Here is a 17,039-nt window from a genome sequence, read left to right on the forward strand (position 1 = left end):
CTCCCGGCAGGTACCATGGACAGTGAGGTAGAGATATGGTGTTGAAGACTATCGCTCCAGAAAAAACGCCAAAAACTTCCTTTCCCAGCCGATGAAAAGTGGTATCATGTTGAATTTTGTCTTCGCCGAAAAGGCCCGTCATTTGCGCGACCATGCAGATAATGAAACAAGAGATGTTGGTCTCCGGGTGGAAACCAACTTCGGGATTTTATGAGGGTTTTCTTTTTATAGTCTATGCTCATCGTGCTTTGAGTTGTTGAAAACAAAGCAAATCATCACAGTCGTCAAAAATTGTCCGGAGTCACCGGATCAAGCAGAGCCCGCTCAGAACTTGAGGGTACGAGGGGACTCCCAGGAGAACTCCTGGTTGGTGAAGTGACCGTTCTTGGCGGTCTGGTAGTAGATGGGCTTGGCCAGGTCAAGGTCCTTCACGATGACACCGGGACGGAGATCGAAGTTGTTGCGGATGATCTGGACCAGCTCGTCGGAGGTCTTGGAGGAAGTACCGTAGCTCTCAACGAAGATGGAGAGGGGCTCAGCGACACCAATGGCGTAGGAGAGCTGGACGAGGGCACGGCGGGCAAGCTTGGCGTTGACCAGAGACTTGGCGATCCAGCGCGCAACGTAGGCGGCGGAACGATCGACCTTGGAGTAATCCTTTCCGGAGAAAGCACCACCACCGTGGGCACCCCAGCCACCGTAGGTGTCGACGATGATCTTACGGCCAGTGAGACCAGCATCACCCTGAGGACCACCGATGACGAAGCGGCCAGAGGGCTGGATGTGGTAGACAGTGCGGTCATCGAGGAGCTCGGCGGGGATGACCTTGCGGACGATCTTCTCCTTAATGACAGCACGGAGCTCCTCAGTGGAGACATCATCAGTGTGCTGGGCGGAGACGACGACGGTGTCAACGCGCAGAGGCTTGACGGCACCGTTGTCGTGGGCGTACTCAATGGTGACCTGGGTCTTGGTATCGGGGAGCAACCAGGGGATGGAGCCATCCTGACGGGCGGCCTTCATGGCAGCGTTAAGCTTGTGAGAGAAGAGGACAGTCAAGGGCAGGAGCTCAGGGGTCTCATCGGTAGCATAGCCAAACATGATACCCTGGTCACCGGCACCGAGCTTCTCAAGAGCCTCCTCGTAGTGAAGACCCTGAGCGATATCGGGGGACTGCTGCTCGATGGCAACCAAGACGTTGCAAGTCTTGTAGTCGAAGCCCTTCTCAGAGGCATCGTAACCGATGTCCTTGATAGCGCCACGGATGATCTTCTGGTAGTCCAGGTGGGCCTTGGTGGTAATCTCACCGAAGACCATAATCATACCTAATGTAACATGTCAGACTGTGATCTGGCCTCAAGTAATCCTGGTCAGCTTACCGGTCTTGGTGGCAGTCTCGCAAGCGACCTTGGAGAGGGGATCCTCAGCAAGGCAGGCATCGAGGATGGCATCGGAAACCTGGTCACTATTGGGGAATTAATACATTGACAATTGGAATCAATGTAAACCTCATGTAACACTCCGAGAGCGAAGATGAGAGGTTTTCAGGGGATATAACTCACGCAATCTTGTCGGGGTGACCCTCACCGACAGACTCGGAGGTGAAAAGGAAAGTGCCGCTGTTTGAAACAGAACCCATTGTGACTGTGTGTGAAGAAAAAGGAATTGACAAAAGGGGAGGGAAAGAGGAATGGAGAGAGAAGGAAAGGGAGGAAGATCTCTCGGGGAGGGGAAATTTGGTGGGGTTTTGCTTTTTTTTCCGAGTTACTTTTGCGGTACCAGAGAAAAGATAGTGTGAGTGGGCCACATGCAGGTACTACCGATGTACCCTCATTGTACTCCGTACGCGGTACTTTCTGTCCCTTGTCCGCCCGAGATCGCGCCATCCAGGGGCGGTGAATTCGGGCAGATTAACAGGCCTTGGAATTTTCTTGTTACGATAAGATAGAACTTCCAAGCTCTTTTTGTACTTGTTATTCGATACCTAGATATACCAACCATGTCTAAGTTCGGTGTCCTGGTAATGGGCCCTGCAGGTGCAGGCAAGACCACCTTCAGCAATGCGGTAATCCAGCATCTTCAAACCACCCGTCGAAGCTGTTTCTACGTGAACCTCGACCCCGCCGCCGAGACATTCGCCTACGAACCAGATCTCGACATTCGTGACCTGATCACGTTGGAAGATGTAATGGAAGAGATGGGCCTGGGGCCAAATGGAGGTCTCATCTACTGTTTTGAGTTCCTACTCCAGAACCTGGAATTCTTATCGGAGGCGCTGGAGCCATTGAGTGAAGAGTATCTGATTATCTTCGATATGCCCGGACAAATCGAGCTCTACACACATATTCCTCTTTTACCAACCCTCACAACATTCCTCTCCCGACAAGGTCCGTTGAATATCAACATGTGCGCCGCCTATCTACTCGAAAGCACCTTCGTCATCGACAAAGCCAAATTCTTCGCCGGTACACTCAGTGCCATGTCCGCCATGCTGATGATGGAGATGCCACACGTCAACATTCTCAGCAAGATGGACCAAGTCCGTGATATGGTGACACGCCGGGAATTGAAACGGTTTACCAACGTGGATGTGCAATTGCTGCAAGAGAAGGAAGAGGACGATCTCACCGCAGGTGCCAACCCCATGGCCGCGGACTCCTTGATGAGCGGCGGATCTTTCAAGCAGCTCAACCGGGCCGTCGGACAGTTGATCGACGATTTCAGTATGGTTTCGTTCCTGCAATTGGATGTCTCGGATGAGGACAGCGTGCGGGGATTGTGAGCCACATCGATGATGCCATCCAGTACCATGAGGCCCAGGAACCAAGAGAACCAAAGGATGAAGTTGAGGTGAACTACGAGGATTGAGGAATATTTCACGTGATTACTGCAGTGCTGTGACTTGCAGTCAGATTCCTGCACATTCAAGATCCTCACGACCAACCACTTCACCCAATGCCACCCCATGCAGCAGCCTCGAGTTTCTGGCAGCGGAGAAATCTGAGACAAAGCCCAGTTTTCATCTCACGTTGCTATTGTACGGCCGATAGACCTACCTTAGGATATTGGAAAAATTTTCTAATATTCTTATCGCGCCGGACTACACATCATTTGGCGTCTGGGATCAATTGTACTTGCGACACAACCATAGCTGATGCTACAAGAGTCTGAGTCGGGAGCTTTCTACACTGCAAATGGATATTCGGTCATGTCCTCAGTTAATAGAACTTATAATGAAACCATAATGAAACCAAAATCAATTCATGAATATTGTTATGTCTAGAACTCCAAAAACAACATGAAGTCATCAATCGCTAGGCCAATTCAGCAGGATGAAAAAAAGAAATAGACAGACACATTGCGCATTTTCATCATATACCCCCAGACAGGCATACCAGTCGCGAAGAAAGACATTAACAAGCCGAGTATTTTGACTCAATCTCCATCACACAATTTCATCCAATTTTAAACCAAACCAAACCACCCTACTTGGGGTTCCCAGCATAAGCCGCTGCAGCGGTCTTGCTCTTTTCCTGAAAATCGCCGACAAATCCATATACCACACCCCAAAGCCACCCGAAATCCCTGCCGGCATTCTCAATACCAACGCTGTAGACATACCACCCGAGACCGAGAATCGAGCCCCAGAAGACAAGTTTGAAAGCGAGCGTGACCCAGAATACGACCACGCGGTAGGCGTAGTCTAGAATCTTGAGGGAGACGAGGATTATAATGGCGAGAAGGAATATTGAGAGTAGGTCTGGCATGGCGGAGGAGTAGGAGGCGAGGAAACTCGAGACAGGCTCGATTATGTATGGTTGGAGCACCATTGCGCGCAGGTGCGAGAGTTTTGTTGTGAGGTGGTCTTGTGTCGCTGATTGGAGGTAGGTGAATGTGGGATTTTGGAGGACTGTTTGAAGGTTTTCTGTGTCCGTGGGATGGTTGGTTAGCTTGTGGGACTTTGCGTTGCGGTGTTTGTATTTGGAGGGTAGTGAGGTAGATACCTGGTAGGAACTCCATGGCCGTTGTATTTTGAAGTGGTCGACAAGGGAGAGACAGGTGATAGAGAGAGGTCCCTCGCGTGTCAGGTCCGTGATTTTCCTTGGCTCGCTGGCGCTTTGTTTAAGATCTTTGACTCTTTGTGGCCCTTGAGAATGGATATGTTCTAGGGGACAGCCGGTACGAGGAAGGGAAAGAATACCCGGGCTTCTCAGTGTTCAAAGGCGTTGCTTCTTTGACTCGAGAGCGCTTTGTTTGATCTCGTGCTGGAGCTTAGCTTGTTTGTAGTCGAGCAAAGCGACCAGGCCGAGGAGGGGTTTGGTGAGATATGTTAGAGGTCAGCTTGAGCGGAGACTAGGAGAGGTTTTTTCTGAAGGTATATATTCCCATGCGATCAATGATAGGTTAAGAAGCCAATGTGACATCCAAGCTGTTTCGAAGTTGCGGCGTGGCACCCGGATGATAAGAGGATGCAAACTAAACAAACATCGCATGTGAAGAGATGCTCTACTTATATGTAGATATTAGTCTCACTTGTACATCACTCTCAGGAAATTCTCGATATATTTCATATGAAGATCAGATTGACCACAAATGATACTGTACAGTAGATTAGATATTTACCCTAATAGAGACGGTTTTTATATACAAGCGCGACCAACAGTAGCCAACCACCAGTCTCGTGAGTGTGAAAGAAAAAAACGCCCCAAGCCCAAGTCAGGGAAGAGGTCAGCGCGATGCCACACGCATGATCTTCATAGAAGAACCCAAAACAAAAACCCGGGACTCCGGGCTAACTCCAAGATATTGTACTCTACCATCGTGGGCGACGGGAGCACAAATGCAAATGCAGACGTGGTATAGTAAGACAGTAGCAAAGGACAAAGCTCGAGATTTGTCAAATTTACAGGGCGTTAATGAGCCCTCTGAGGGCGTCACGCTCGGCTTGGATCTCGGTCTGGAGTTGGCGGGTCTGGCGGAGAGCGTCGTCTCTGCGGGAGGAATTAGTAAGGGATGGGATGAAAAGAGGGAATATGAGATGAAACACGAATTACATACCTGTCAGTTTGAAGCTGAGCCACATCGATCTGCGTACGGTTCATCCGTCCAACCACTTGCTCCATCTCCATATCCGCATCACGGAGGAGTTTCTCGAGATCTTTCACTCGTCGCTCGAGGATTTCGGCCTGGACAACCTCGGTCAAGGGTACACCTTGGCCGCTCGTGGTCTGGTCTAGACGCGGCGAGCGAGAATCGAATGGTGCGTTTGGCGGCCGCGGGGAGAGGCCGACTGTGCTGCGTCCGCCATTCATCATCCGAGTGAGCTGGGCATGCTGGCTTTCCTTCAGCAAACGAATTTCTTCCTCGTGCTTGCCCATCTCTTCTTCGGAGTGGTTTTGCGCAACCAAAAGAACTTCCTCCAGCTCCCTCATGCGGTTCTGCAGAACATTGATCCGTTCAACCGAGATTTGCTGATCTTTGTCACCCTTATCAATGGCCGCTGCTAAACGGGCATGCAAAGAGGCGTTGTTCTGAAGCTGGTAATCGACCTTGCTGCCCAGTGCCTCAGTCCGGGCAAGGGAGGAAGCGAGCTCTTCCGAATCTGCAACACCCGCCTCAGCCTCAGCTCGATCAGCCTGCAATTGCTGGAATGCGGATTGCAGGGAAGAGGATGTGGTCACGACCTCGGCAAAGCCTTCTTGGCCGGTCGTCAACTCTGCACCGGCAGCAGTGTCCTCCAGAAGAAGCGCACGTAGGGAGCTGGTCTCCTGCTCGGCACGGTCCAAGTCCATCTTGAGACCAGCGAGGTTCTTCTCGCATTGCCACTTGCCATCTCAGGGCATCCTCAGCGCGCATGCGGAGATGATTCACCTCGTCACGCAGGTTCCGCACATCTCTCTCGTAGCCCAATTTCCGTGGCTGACCGGATTGCTGGGCTTGAGCAAGCTCCATTTCCAGGATACGAGTACGCTTCTCGTATTCGCGGGCTTGGTATGCCTGGCGATCGAGGAGGCTCCGCAATGTCCGGTGGAGGGCATCGCGTTGAACCTCGATATCATGAACCTTATCAACCAATGATTCACGTGTTTCTGGTGATTTACCACCGCTGTTATTATTATTGACCGAGTTAGACCGAGAGAGTGAGCCTGAGCGAGCTAAGCCGCTGGGCTTGCGTGCAATGGAGCTCGATCGTGATACCCCAAATGCCGAATTTCTGGGTGAGCCACCTTCCTCGGCGATCGAAGCGAATCGACCACCCTGCAGCTGAGCTAAAGAGGCATTTTCGATTTTTAAAGCTTCAATTTCCTCCACGAGACTGTTGTCTCGAAGTTGATCTCGATCATTACGCAATTGTTCCAACTCTACTCGCATGGCAGTAAGTAGGTCCTCGAAGTTATCTTTGGATTGCCGCTCTTCAAGCAGCTTTCGTTTGGTATTTTCCAGTGCGGTTTCGAGTTCCTTGTTTTTTGACGATAAATCAGACAGATCCGTTCTCTCGCGTCGAAGCTAGATGAAGGTTAGCAGCATTCGCATGTTGCGCGTAATTTACCGGCCGTACCTGTTGAACTTGGGATTCCAAGATTTGAACATGCGACTCTGATGCCAACCGCTGAGACCGCTCCTCCTGTAACTTCTGCGATAATTCGACCTTGAGCTGTGCGCGTTCTTGCTCTGCAGCGCGGCGAATCTTTTCGATATCTTCGTTCTTCCCAGGATCTGAGGCATAGCGAACAGAACTAGTACCCGAGTCTGAGAAATAGTCACTGGTGCGTCGATTGACGTCCGGACCTTCTAATTGTAGCCGTTCGACTAGATCCTCCAGTTCCATTTCTCGGCGGATAGATCCCGCCAATTCGGAGCTTATCTCTCGTAATTCATTCTCAATCTCTGCCAGCTTCGACGTAAATATACTTTCCTTTAAACTCGAAGCCCCCAGGGAAGGGGTCCGCGCCCCATATCCATTGGTCTTCGGATCGTATGGAGAGCCGGGTTTGAAAGGGACGTTTGCTAATGGTGGCATGGGGGAAGGCATGGCTGATCGACCCGAGTCCGAGATCTCGGTGCTCGATGATTCGCCTCCAGGGGATGTAACTGTATTATTATTCGCTGCCTTCCAGCCGAAGAAGGAGCTGATCTTGTTTCCAGGGGTTTTTGGGTGTCTTGGATCTCCGGCACCCATTGACATTGACACCGAACGCGGGTCTACGTCAATATGTAACGGAGGTGGTCTGTTCATAGGCGGATGTAATGCCATACTCGTTGCCCGTCGTGACGATCGTTTCGTTGGAGGAGGGGATTTGAGGACCGGGATGAACGGTTCGCTATCTAGACGACTGTGTAGGGGGGGTTCCATTCGTGAACTGGTGTTCGTATTCTTCGTCAAAGTAATCAGGACCCTCGTCTTCGTCGTCGTCGTCGTCCTCAAGAACGGATCTCAAGTACGAAGCGGAGCCGTGGCGGGAGGCGGCGGTATCTATGTGTAGGGGTTGGATAGGGTGCCGTCCTCGGGAATATCTGGGGAGGTGGGACAGAGGCACGCGATTAGTCTTCCAAACTCTGTAGAAGCGGAATAGCATGTATAGGCCATATCATGCTTGATCGGTAGGTAGCCGGGGAGAAAAAGGAGGGTCTGCACAAAGACCGGGGAGAGGAAAACCGGGGTCATTGCTGGTCGCGTACCTGTTCGGGTTCTTTTGTACTGATATATTTGAGTCCCCATCCACCGACAAAGGGGATAGTGGTCTGGACACGGGTGCAGTGGGAATTGAAGTGGGTTTATCTCCCTCGAGCGAAATGGGAGAGGAGGGGTGGTCAGGGCCCGAAGTCACTGGATCACCATTATGCGGAAGAGGTTTCCTTCGGACTGGGGGAGTAATTGGAATGGGATTGGGACTAGAGAAGCTCTCTGAATGGGCGGGAGAGCCGCCGAACCCAAGAGGAGACGCCATGAAACACCCTGGTCCGTATCAAAAAATAGCCATAGATCGACGGTCGTTCATGTCGATTAGCACGGGAAAGAGAACGGCACGCGCCAATGAAACGACCAAAAGGGTAAGGATTATTCTCAGGAGAATATCAGACGAGAAGGGAAATGGGAGAAAAGGAGAAAGTCTTGGTACACGACAACCCGGGGCGATTGGCGTAAACCGCCCGTGGGTTCTCCATTTCAGTAGCGCTCGGGACGAGTAAGCGTGGGTGGAGCGCAGGGGGGGGCTGACGTGGGTCTGGACTTGCATCGATTCAATTGGTACAGATATATTGTGCAATGGTGCTCTGGCCGGTAGGATCGACATCGCCTGAACCTACTATCAAGTGTGATGGTTGTTGATAGTACGGAGTACTCGGTAAAATGCTCTATACTTGTCGATATACGGAGGATTTGGAGTATACGGAGTACGGTGACAGGGCTCAAAGATGAAAATAGAACATTCAATAGTGTGAAGTGACACAAAGAACCCCTTGAGTCGTGGAGGAGAGGTTGGCCCGGGCTAATGCTTGGCAATTCAGGGGTAGCCGCCTTTCAAGGCTGTACTAACCGGTACCATGCACGTACTTTTTTGTGACTTCCTTATCTTTCCACAGGTGAAAAATACTTGAATGTACTTTATGTCTACCTTTTGCATTTACATTCAATATTGCCATGATCATACGGAGTATATCTACAACAGACATATTCTACATACTCCGTATTATACTCTATACAATAATATAATAATATAATAATATATCCATATAAACTTTGTATATTACCTTCAACAGAAACTTGAACTAAATAACAATCTGCAATATATTAAGGGGGCCATCGAAAGAAAAACTTCACAGTGGAGATATTGCCCCTTTTCCCCTTCGGGTCCCTCTACAACATATAGTCCAAGCTTCTCAATTTTGTGAAAAGACCAAGGTTATTTCCTGACAGAAGAACGTGCTCAAGCCAATACTACACGCTAATCACTGTGCCGTGTCCAATCAAAGTGTCCAATCAAAATGGGACGTCGATCGACACAGCGTCTCGCCAGACACTCGGGCCAGCGCGTGGTGCCGGCATGTGTTGCTTCAACGGGCTAAGCGCCGGGTGCTAAAGAACTGTTCCTGCATTGTATCACATCAGGAAGTTGGCCAATGTGGTTGTATTTTGGACTCCGTACGGAGTCCAGGCCATAGACATGACATTACAGAGCTGAATCCCGAGTCATTCAGCGCTGAAGACCCCACCTAAAATGGATCACTTACTGCAATTCATATGGATTATTTTCGCGGCTGGGTCTGATTGGACAACCATTTGTTCGTTACTCCAGCCCAGAACTCAAGGATTCAACTCTATGTTGTATATCGATGTCATGTACGGAGTATACAATATACATATGTAGACATACTTTTTCTCAATCTCCTGTGTGGTCAAGAAAAGGCTCGGCACTAATTACCACACTATCCTTATTTAACACTAGGTACAAATATTAAAATTACCAATTCGTGTCTTCAACCCCTTATCAACTCCATTAGTTGTTTTACTCAGGGCGTTTATGCGCTGTGTTACGCCCCGTGGAGTCCATTGTTTCACTGGTCTGACGGGGTACCACGTATGAAAATAGACTGGGTGTTACTATCCCAGCGACTGTGATATAAATACCCTTGCAAGGTGGCTTGACCTATTGTATGAAATTAATGATTCTAAAATGCGGCTCCATAAGGGTCCACTGACTTGAGAGCTTAACACCCCGAGACAGTGTTACGTAGCACATGGCATGTTGCTTTTCATATTTAATATTTCAGACTAAATTGGGGATATTCTGGGTAACTTGATCCGAAACATGTGCCCAACCTTCCAATTCAAGACCACTCCGTACGGAGCAGTCAATATGTAGAAGTAGCTGTCTCAGTCCCCCTGCACGTCAACAAAGAAGAGGTGGCTTATGCACCACCGTTTGATCCACCCCTTTCCCGCAGTCTAAATCATATCTCACCCTTGAATTTGTTCCATAGGTCAAAAACAGAGCTCGTGCCTGTTGGGCGATCAGTGATTTTCTGGCTTTGTTTAAATCCCAGCCACTGCTGTTCTGTCATTAGAAGCAGTTGAGAGTGTCCAGATCCATCGGGCGGCTAGATATCTCGATGCTGCATTTGCACTGTTTCAAAGGCCCTTGCTCTTTGGAATTTCCTGGACAGAATAGAACATGTATTCTGGGCTTATGCGACATAATTTGGTGCGATATCTGGCATCCCGGACAGTCTTCTATAGAAATGGCGGTGAGCATAGGGCCAGGGATCACCACCTCAGCGCTTCCGTTTCAAATCCTTCTTTCTCCGTCTCTTTGTTCCCTGACCCAAAGACATGCCTCGCAGATTTACCATTTTCCAGCCTCAGGATAGTACTCCGTAGGTGATTCGACAGGGTTATGCCGCATGCAGCTGGACCCACGACAAAGACGATGCGATCCTAGTCACCTGAAATCCTTTTCACGGGGCATATGAATGTGTCGAGGGCTAACTCAATTGGCACCTACTACTGATATGTATACCCGTTCCTCGAGGATTCTACATGATTAGGTCGATCGTGATGGACGATACGACGATACTCCCAGTATGATGGATAGTCAGAGGGACTTGAGTGTCAGACCAATCATGCAGGCTGTTGGCACTATCACGATTTACCCCGAAAAAGTATTACAAACCCCAAGAGTATTAGTATTCCAGACAAGACGAGAGTCCCTTCCATGATACCTATAGATATTCTCCCACTAAATCCATGCGCTGGCATGAGAGTAATAACTACCCATTCGATAATTGGGATTATACCCTCGCCTAGTCCCAAAGACATTCGTTATTACAAAATGTCCATTTATGCTTTCATAGGTGGTAAGCCAGGCGATACACCCAAGGATAGTATGAAAGAAACCGGGAATGACGCCGTATACAGCCCCAGCGGCAGCAGCAACATTGTAAGGGCAGATATCGTAGCCTGCGGTTTCACATTTCAGGCATTAGTCATCAAGAAGTGCAACAGGAGCAGCGAAGAGAGTGCTCCCAAAGCTTTCATGTATAAAAGAGACAACAAATGACCTCTGTTATGTGCCATACGAGCAAACACATATCCCCCTAAGGCATCGAGCCCCAAAACAACAAGTTGTGATTGAGCTTGCCCACCATATAGCCCCCCCCAGCGGCTGAAACACAAATAAACGTTAGCAATGGAGGGCTGCAAGCGGAGTAAAAGCACTTACACTGATATATCCCAATACATTCTCCTGAAAGGGGAATAGCAGCGACAAGAGCCGCAACAAGCAAAGCGCTTGGTGCTATAAAGTATATACTGTTAGAAACAATAACCAAACAGACCATAACCACCAGCTCAAGTTCTAGCCGAGCAATATTTCAGAAGATAGGGCTGCACTCACTTTCCCCGAGAACCAAATTGCTAACCTCCACCGTTACCAGGAGACAAGTTCCAAAGCTACTTGCCACCAAAGCTAACAGTATCCACGCCCTGCTGTTGGCAAACCGGCGTACGCCGCGAATTCAACGAATATTAACACCCCTGATTTAGTGACTCCAGCGAGCGCACCGATTTGCATTGCTCTCGCTGTCATTGGACTCCCGTTGACATGTGCGGCAGTTGCCACTGCAGCTGGACCGGCGGCGGCGTTTGCTGCGAGGTCCAGCGCAGCCAGGGCGAAGAACATCCATACTAAAGTAAAGGGCATAGTAAGTATTGTGTTGAAGCATGATGAGGTTGTAAGGAGGAAGTAATCCAGATCTGCTTTGAGTTTATGGGAAGGAAAAACTGGGACATACTGTTGATAGCAGGACGATTGGTATTATCCATATCCATGGTGAGGTATGTTAGCAACAACCAGTTCGATTCGTGTATTGCAATAGCAGCAGTAACGATACACAAAGCCAAAATATATGCTGATGAGAGCGGGTGTCTTATAAGAAAGTCCAAGTCCTTAGCCAATACTTGGTATACGTATGTATAGGCAAAACCCCCAGGCCTTCGCCGTATGGGTGATCCATGGATGTTATAAGAGACTGAAAGAGCTCCAGGTCCCGTTCCTCAATGAAACAGATAAATCGATCACGAAGTAGTTCCCGGCATGACCAATCAAGGGAATCATTTGCCGAGACAAAGTTTCTGACGTTCCCTAATGAGCCCTAATTTGGCCTTAGCGGCCCCTGCAGTGAGCATCCCTCGGGAGCCACCTGGGGCATCCTGAGGGTGACCCAATCCCAGTGCGATAGATACAACCTTGGCAGACTCAGGCGCTGTCTTTCCGTGTTGTTCAATTTTGAAGAATGGTGTTTTGGACTGGTGCGAGGGTTTCTTGGCACAATGCTACTGCTTAGCCATGTGCCCGGGCACATGCTTTTTCTCGTTTTCTTCTTCGTCTCTTCGCCATGCCAACTGAGAGAGACTCCCCGGGGAGTGTAAAAGCGATAATGGACACTTGAACCGAGACTAAGATATAGGGCGTCTCAAGACTCCAACTCAGATCGTTGTAGCATATCACTTGGGAAGTTGTTAGAGCAATCATTGTGCCACACAAAATGAACTCGACAGTCCGTACCATCGAGGCTAACCCCGATGTATCTGGGGTCGGGGTAAGTCCCATCTCATGTGCCATCATTATCATCCTGTCGCCATTTAGCTCCCTACCTTGAACAAAAGAAGCCCGCAGTTAAATCATCGTCCACAAATTCGTATATCGATCTACGCCTTCTGCCTGGGCGGGTCGATGGTCAATAATCTACTCAGCGTATTTGCCTCAGGAGAAGATCAAGAGGAGTTCTCGCGAGGTGTCTCCTCCGCTCTGGGCTTTCAAGGCCTAGCCCTCCTCTGCACAGCAATTTACCAGACAGTTCAGGGCGAGCTGACACTCTTCCACGCGATATGTGTCGTGCACCTTCTCGCCATACTCGGCATGGACATGGTGAGAAAAGGCCGGTATTCAGGACTCGGCCCATGGCGACTGTATTTCTTCTCCGCAATCCAGGTCCTGGCTTTGGCGGCTTTCCTCGCTTTGAACGTCTATGTTTGGGTGACGGCGCCGCAATTTGGCAGCCAGCCCCAGTGCAACAAGAATACGGCGTATATGGTCTTTGGCGTTAGCATCAAAGCCACTTCTCCTGTATTCCGGTATATCATCCTCGGGACGTTCGGTGCGATTGTGGCTGGTTATGTTCCTACTTTCACGTGTATGTTGCCGCGTCGGTGTGGGTATGTTGTGTACCGGAGACGGCATCCCGACGCTGGAAACAGGACTGAGGGTCAGAAGAGAGGTTGGGTGAATTGGCTTGTGCAGGTTAACCATCCTGTTTACCAGGATCGTCGTGAGCCACCCGAGAGGCTGCATGGCCAGGCGCTGCTCAACTTCACATTGAACAAGGTCGCGTACTGTTCATTCTGTATATATTTGATTGTCTCGCTGGAACAGACTATCCATCGCAATAACTTTGGCCCCGAAGAGAAAATGTCGCCAACGAGCTGCTTAATGTTCTTCTTGCGAGTTGGGATAGGAGGCAAGCTGAAGGTTCTCAGCAGCTGGTGCAGTTTACGCCGGGCACGGGCAACTCGGTGCATTCCTTATCTTCTTGATATATGCATGTCCATAGCTATAACAACTTTAAGATAGTGCAACGCCATGCAGCAAGGCGCTCACAGGCTGATGTCTGAAGTTGTCATGAAGCCATGTTTCGGGCCATCCATATGAGTGTTCCTTGGAAATTACCGCGAGCTCCAATCCTGCCTGTAAGTCTAAATGGCTATGGTTAGTATAGGAGAGGTGAAACTTCGAAGACTGCTGGTCAATGATAATTGCTTGAATACTGTCAATGGAAGGTTTGTTAGAGCTAGAATCCGAATGTGCATAAGGATGGAGGGGAAGTCTCATTTTCCGAGATCGAAGTGACCCTGCAAGTATGACTGCTTCGCCTAGAATCGAAGGCGGGTTGTGATGTAGGAGTAAATTCGTTGTATGAGACCAATTAATTTGTACAGGGCAGGATATATTCTATTTACAAACCCGAGTGGTCTAAGTCTAAGCATGAAAGATCGTAGCCAAGAAGCGTCCAGCTGGCGGCCCACTAAATGGTAGGTAGACATCTAAACAGTTTGCCCTCATTTCATAGTACTGTCAACTAGCTCGCGGTAGATCTTCTTCAGATCAGCGATATCAGCGTTGAGTTCGTCAACCTGCTCGCTCTTCTCGCCCAGCATCTCAAGAGTGGTCTGGTAGCGCTGATCAAGGTCTTCGAGTTCAGCTTCGAGTTCCTGCACACGGGAATCCGAAAGCTGCTTCTCTTCGAGCTCACGCATAAGATCAACAACTTGTTGCCGGGCTTCGTCGCGCTGGGTCGTCACGCGGGCAAGCTCGTCCTTAGATCCGGCGCGCTCACTCTCAAGGCGGCGGACTGTGGCACTCATACGCTCGACCAGCTGCACAGAAGGGCCGGCGCCGACAGTTGACTCGGATATTATGTCGTTGATACCGCGCGGTGGATGTGCTTGGGTGCCGCCGTAGGCTGAAGGGGTGGCAGGAGTACCGGAATCTTCGAAATACTCGTCCGGCTCAAAGGTGATGGAGGGCGCTGCCATGAGTGAGGGATTCGTGTTGATGTGTGGCGGAGAAAGCGTAGCTTGGGTGATTGAGGCAGGGTAAGAGTTTTGCCGAGGCGGCGTGCCAATTTCTGGTGAGGTGAAAGCCATAGTAGATGAGCGCCGGCTAGGAGGGCGGCACTCCGGCTGCCCTGGGGTCATGGCGTCGAGGGTACTCGATCGCCGTAGAGATGCAACGGGTGATACTCCGCGCAGTTGCGACGGGGAGTTCACCTGCTCTCTCCACTTGGCCCGCTCCTCCTCGAGCTTCTGCGCCCACATTGTGTCGCATGTTTTCTTCTGCTCGGCCATGTCCTTTTGCGTTGAGGCAAGGTCCTCTGCCGCTTTCTCGAGTTTTTGTTGCAGCTTCTGCAGCTCTTCCATGCGTTCCTCTAGCCTGCTGTTCAAATCGTGCTCGGCTTCTTTGGCGTTATCTAGTTCCTCTTCGAACTTCTTTAACTTGTGGTTCTACATTCCCGTTGGTTAATCTTGGGGTACACTGAGGCACGGAGTTTGAGATCTTACCATCTCTCGAATCTTCTTCCGAAGGTCGATCTCCCGTCGACCAGCATCATCGCGTTCTTTCTCCACACTAGCCAGGCGTGAGAGCAAAGAGCCCTCTAGTGTGTGCCAGTTTTCACTAGCAGCAGCATATTGAGTTTGCAGGGTCTCGATCTGACGCAAAAGTTTGGCCTGGGTCTCTCCTGTTGCCCCCGATGAAGCTTCCTCTGCGCGGGAGCGAAGACTCTCCATCTTGCTTTCCAAGACAGACTGTTCGCCTTTCAATTCAGCCTCGAGCATTCGGGCTCTTTCTTTCTCTTGGTCAATCTTCTCCTTCAACTCGGTAATTTCCCTCTTGGATCTTTCTTCACTAATGTCGTGCTCAATCTTCAGGTTGCATAGCTCCTCGTCTAGCTCCCTCGCCCGTTGCTTCTCTAGCTCTAGAGCGTCAGAGTTCGCCTTTGTCTCGGCGGCTTCGGCGCGGGAAACAGCCCGACTCAATTGCGATTTTATCTCTTGGACAGTCTGGCTGAGCGCATTGCGTTCATTCGTAACAGCTTCCAAGTCTTTAGTCGACTTTGTTTGGGATGACAGAGACTCGATTGCCCTCTTCTCTGCGGCCTCTGCCCGCTTGGCTCTTGCTTCGGAGTTGGCCAAGTCTCGCTCAAGCTTGTCTGTCTTTCTCTTCATTTCAGCCTGAGATTTGGTGTTTTCGGTAAGTTGCTGACGCAATTTCTTGATCACCGTGCGGTGGTCCATCTCCGACTTGGACAGCTTCTGCCCTTCTTCAAGGAGCAATGCGATCTTCTCATCTTTCTCTAGGAGTTGCTTTTGCGTACTCCCTGGGGTAGCACTCGCCGCAGCATTTTTAGCCGATTCCGCAGCATCCTTAGCGAGGTATTTCAATTTCGACTGCAACGCATCAATACGTTCAATATAACCATGCATCTCTTCTTGCCATTGAGACTCGGCAGTTTTACGCTCAGCCCGCAAGCGAGCGATATCTGGGTTTTCGCCCTCCTCTGGTACTTCTGATGGCGATTCAACGCTAACCCGCGGACTATCACCCGAAGCAAGATCATTCAGTACCGAATCGCGCTGCGAATCTGACATTTCTTGACTAGCTTTGGCTGAGTCGACTGACGGTTGAACCACGTCTACGGATGTCCTGGGCGCGGAGTCTGTGACACTGATCTCCGTCGAAACACGCGGTGATACCCCGGAGTCGTAGCTTATTCTCGGTGAGGCCAACTTAGCTGGATTGCTGTCGTCATTCGATTGAGAAGCCTTGGGGTCTTCCACCGCATTATTGACCGATGCAACGCTGGAATCAAAGTCCATACTCGACCGAGCCCCATTGCTAGGTACTGGACTAGCAGGCGGTGATGAGACTCGGCTCTGAGGAGACTTGGAAGATAGACTTGAGGTATTTTGCTTCACCATAGCTCGGGCTAGACGTTCCTGAAGCCGGTCATTTCTTCGCGCGGTCGATGAACTGCGGGAAACCGCTGAAAGATGTTAGCCAGTACTACAGGTCGCGTACGTGTTGTGGATCTCATACAAGGAACAGGAGCCTTTGTCGGTGATGCTTCTCCGCCCTGGGTTTCAGTAGGCTTTGCAGTAGAGTTGGATTGGTTTCCCTCCTCATCCATCAAGATGTGATCCAGCCGAGACTCGACGCCCGCTACTGCCTGCTGGAAAAAAGAACCCACCCCCCATTTTGGCTTTTGCGTCTGCGAGTTTTGCGCCATCGTGGCAGAGTTTACTGTATTGGAAATTGCGATCAGGCTACTAAGCGGCAAATGCCTCGTGTCGCATTCGCATGGATTCGGTGGGGGCTGCGCTCGGACGTCGACTTGGATTATCGTGGGGACGTTTCAGAACCAATTCGACGACAACTATTGCTAGATGTGTCGATGCTTAGGTGGCAATGGCAAGCACTTGCTGC

At 50.2% G+C, this 17,039-nt stretch overlaps 8 protein-coding genes across 8 annotated transcripts; 3 read left to right on the forward strand and 5 right to left on the reverse strand.

Moving 5' to 3' along the window:
- Positions 1–324: 324 nt before the first annotated feature.
- N7519_000605 (S-adenosylmethionine synthetase) lies at positions 325–1,639 on the reverse strand (the record flags this gene model as incomplete). Its single annotated transcript, XM_057287383.1, has 3 exons — positions 325–1,325; positions 1,380–1,465; positions 1,563–1,639. The coding sequence occupies 3 exons, from the start codon at positions 1,637–1,639 to the stop codon at positions 325–327; spliced, it is 1,164 nt and encodes a 387-aa protein (XP_057153466.1).
- Positions 1,640–1,999: 360 nt separating this feature from the next.
- N7519_000606 (putative signal sequence-binding GTPase GPN3) lies at positions 2,000–2,782 on the forward strand (the record flags this gene model as incomplete). Its single annotated transcript, XM_057287384.1, has 1 exon — positions 2,000–2,782. The coding sequence occupies one exon, from the start codon at positions 2,000–2,002 to the stop codon at positions 2,780–2,782; it is 783 nt and encodes a 260-aa protein (XP_057153467.1).
- Positions 2,783–3,485: 703 nt separating this feature from the next.
- N7519_000607 (Apq12 family protein) lies at positions 3,486–4,020 on the reverse strand (the record flags this gene model as incomplete). Its single annotated transcript, XM_057287385.1, has 2 exons — positions 3,486–3,925; positions 4,005–4,020. The coding sequence occupies 2 exons, from the start codon at positions 4,018–4,020 to the stop codon at positions 3,486–3,488; spliced, it is 456 nt and encodes a 151-aa protein (XP_057153468.1).
- Positions 4,021–4,903: 883 nt separating this feature from the next.
- On the reverse strand, positions 4,904–7,949 carry N7519_000608 (uncharacterized protein; the record flags this gene model as incomplete). The annotated part of the gene is made up of 6 exons (XM_057287386.1): positions 4,904–4,991; positions 5,059–5,825; positions 5,872–6,507; positions 6,560–7,334; positions 7,363–7,557; positions 7,681–7,949. The coding sequence occupies 6 exons, from the start codon at positions 7,947–7,949 to the stop codon at positions 4,904–4,906; spliced, it is 2,730 nt and encodes a 909-aa protein (XP_057153469.1).
- A 2,880-nt stretch (positions 7,950–10,829) lies between these two features.
- On the forward strand, positions 10,830–11,057 carry N7519_000609 (uncharacterized protein; the record flags this gene model as incomplete). The annotated part of the gene is made up of 1 exon (XM_057287387.1): positions 10,830–11,057. The coding sequence occupies one exon, from the start codon at positions 10,830–10,832 to the stop codon at positions 11,055–11,057; it is 228 nt and encodes a 75-aa protein (XP_057153470.1).
- A 408-nt stretch (positions 11,058–11,465) lies between these two features.
- N7519_000610 (uncharacterized protein) lies at positions 11,466–11,827 on the reverse strand (the record flags this gene model as incomplete). Its single annotated transcript, XM_057287388.1, has 2 exons — positions 11,466–11,683; positions 11,791–11,827. 2 exons carry the CDS (start codon positions 11,825–11,827, stop codon positions 11,466–11,468), a joined length of 255 nt encoding a protein of 84 aa, XP_057153471.1.
- Positions 11,828–12,543: 716 nt separating this feature from the next.
- N7519_000611 (uncharacterized protein) lies at positions 12,544–13,628 on the forward strand (the record flags this gene model as incomplete). Its single annotated transcript, XM_057287389.1, has 2 exons — positions 12,544–12,597; positions 12,645–13,628. 2 exons carry the CDS (start codon positions 12,544–12,546, stop codon positions 13,626–13,628), a joined length of 1,038 nt encoding a protein of 345 aa, XP_057153472.1.
- A 485-nt stretch (positions 13,629–14,113) lies between these two features.
- N7519_000612 (M protein repeat protein) lies at positions 14,114–16,842 on the reverse strand (the record flags this gene model as incomplete). Its single annotated transcript, XM_057287390.1, has 3 exons — positions 14,114–15,058; positions 15,116–16,599; positions 16,653–16,842. 3 exons carry the CDS (start codon positions 16,840–16,842, stop codon positions 14,114–14,116), a joined length of 2,619 nt encoding a protein of 872 aa, XP_057153473.1.
- Positions 16,843–17,039: the final 197 nt, after the last annotated feature.

The sequence above is a fragment of the Penicillium mononematosum genome (assembly GCF_028829835.1).
Source record: "Penicillium mononematosum strain IBT 11891 chromosome Unknown utg000001l:1.0-4488741.0:1.0-4491989.0, whole genome shotgun sequence".
In the NCBI taxonomy this organism is placed as follows: domain Eukaryota; kingdom Fungi; phylum Ascomycota; class Eurotiomycetes; order Eurotiales; family Aspergillaceae; genus Penicillium; species Penicillium mononematosum.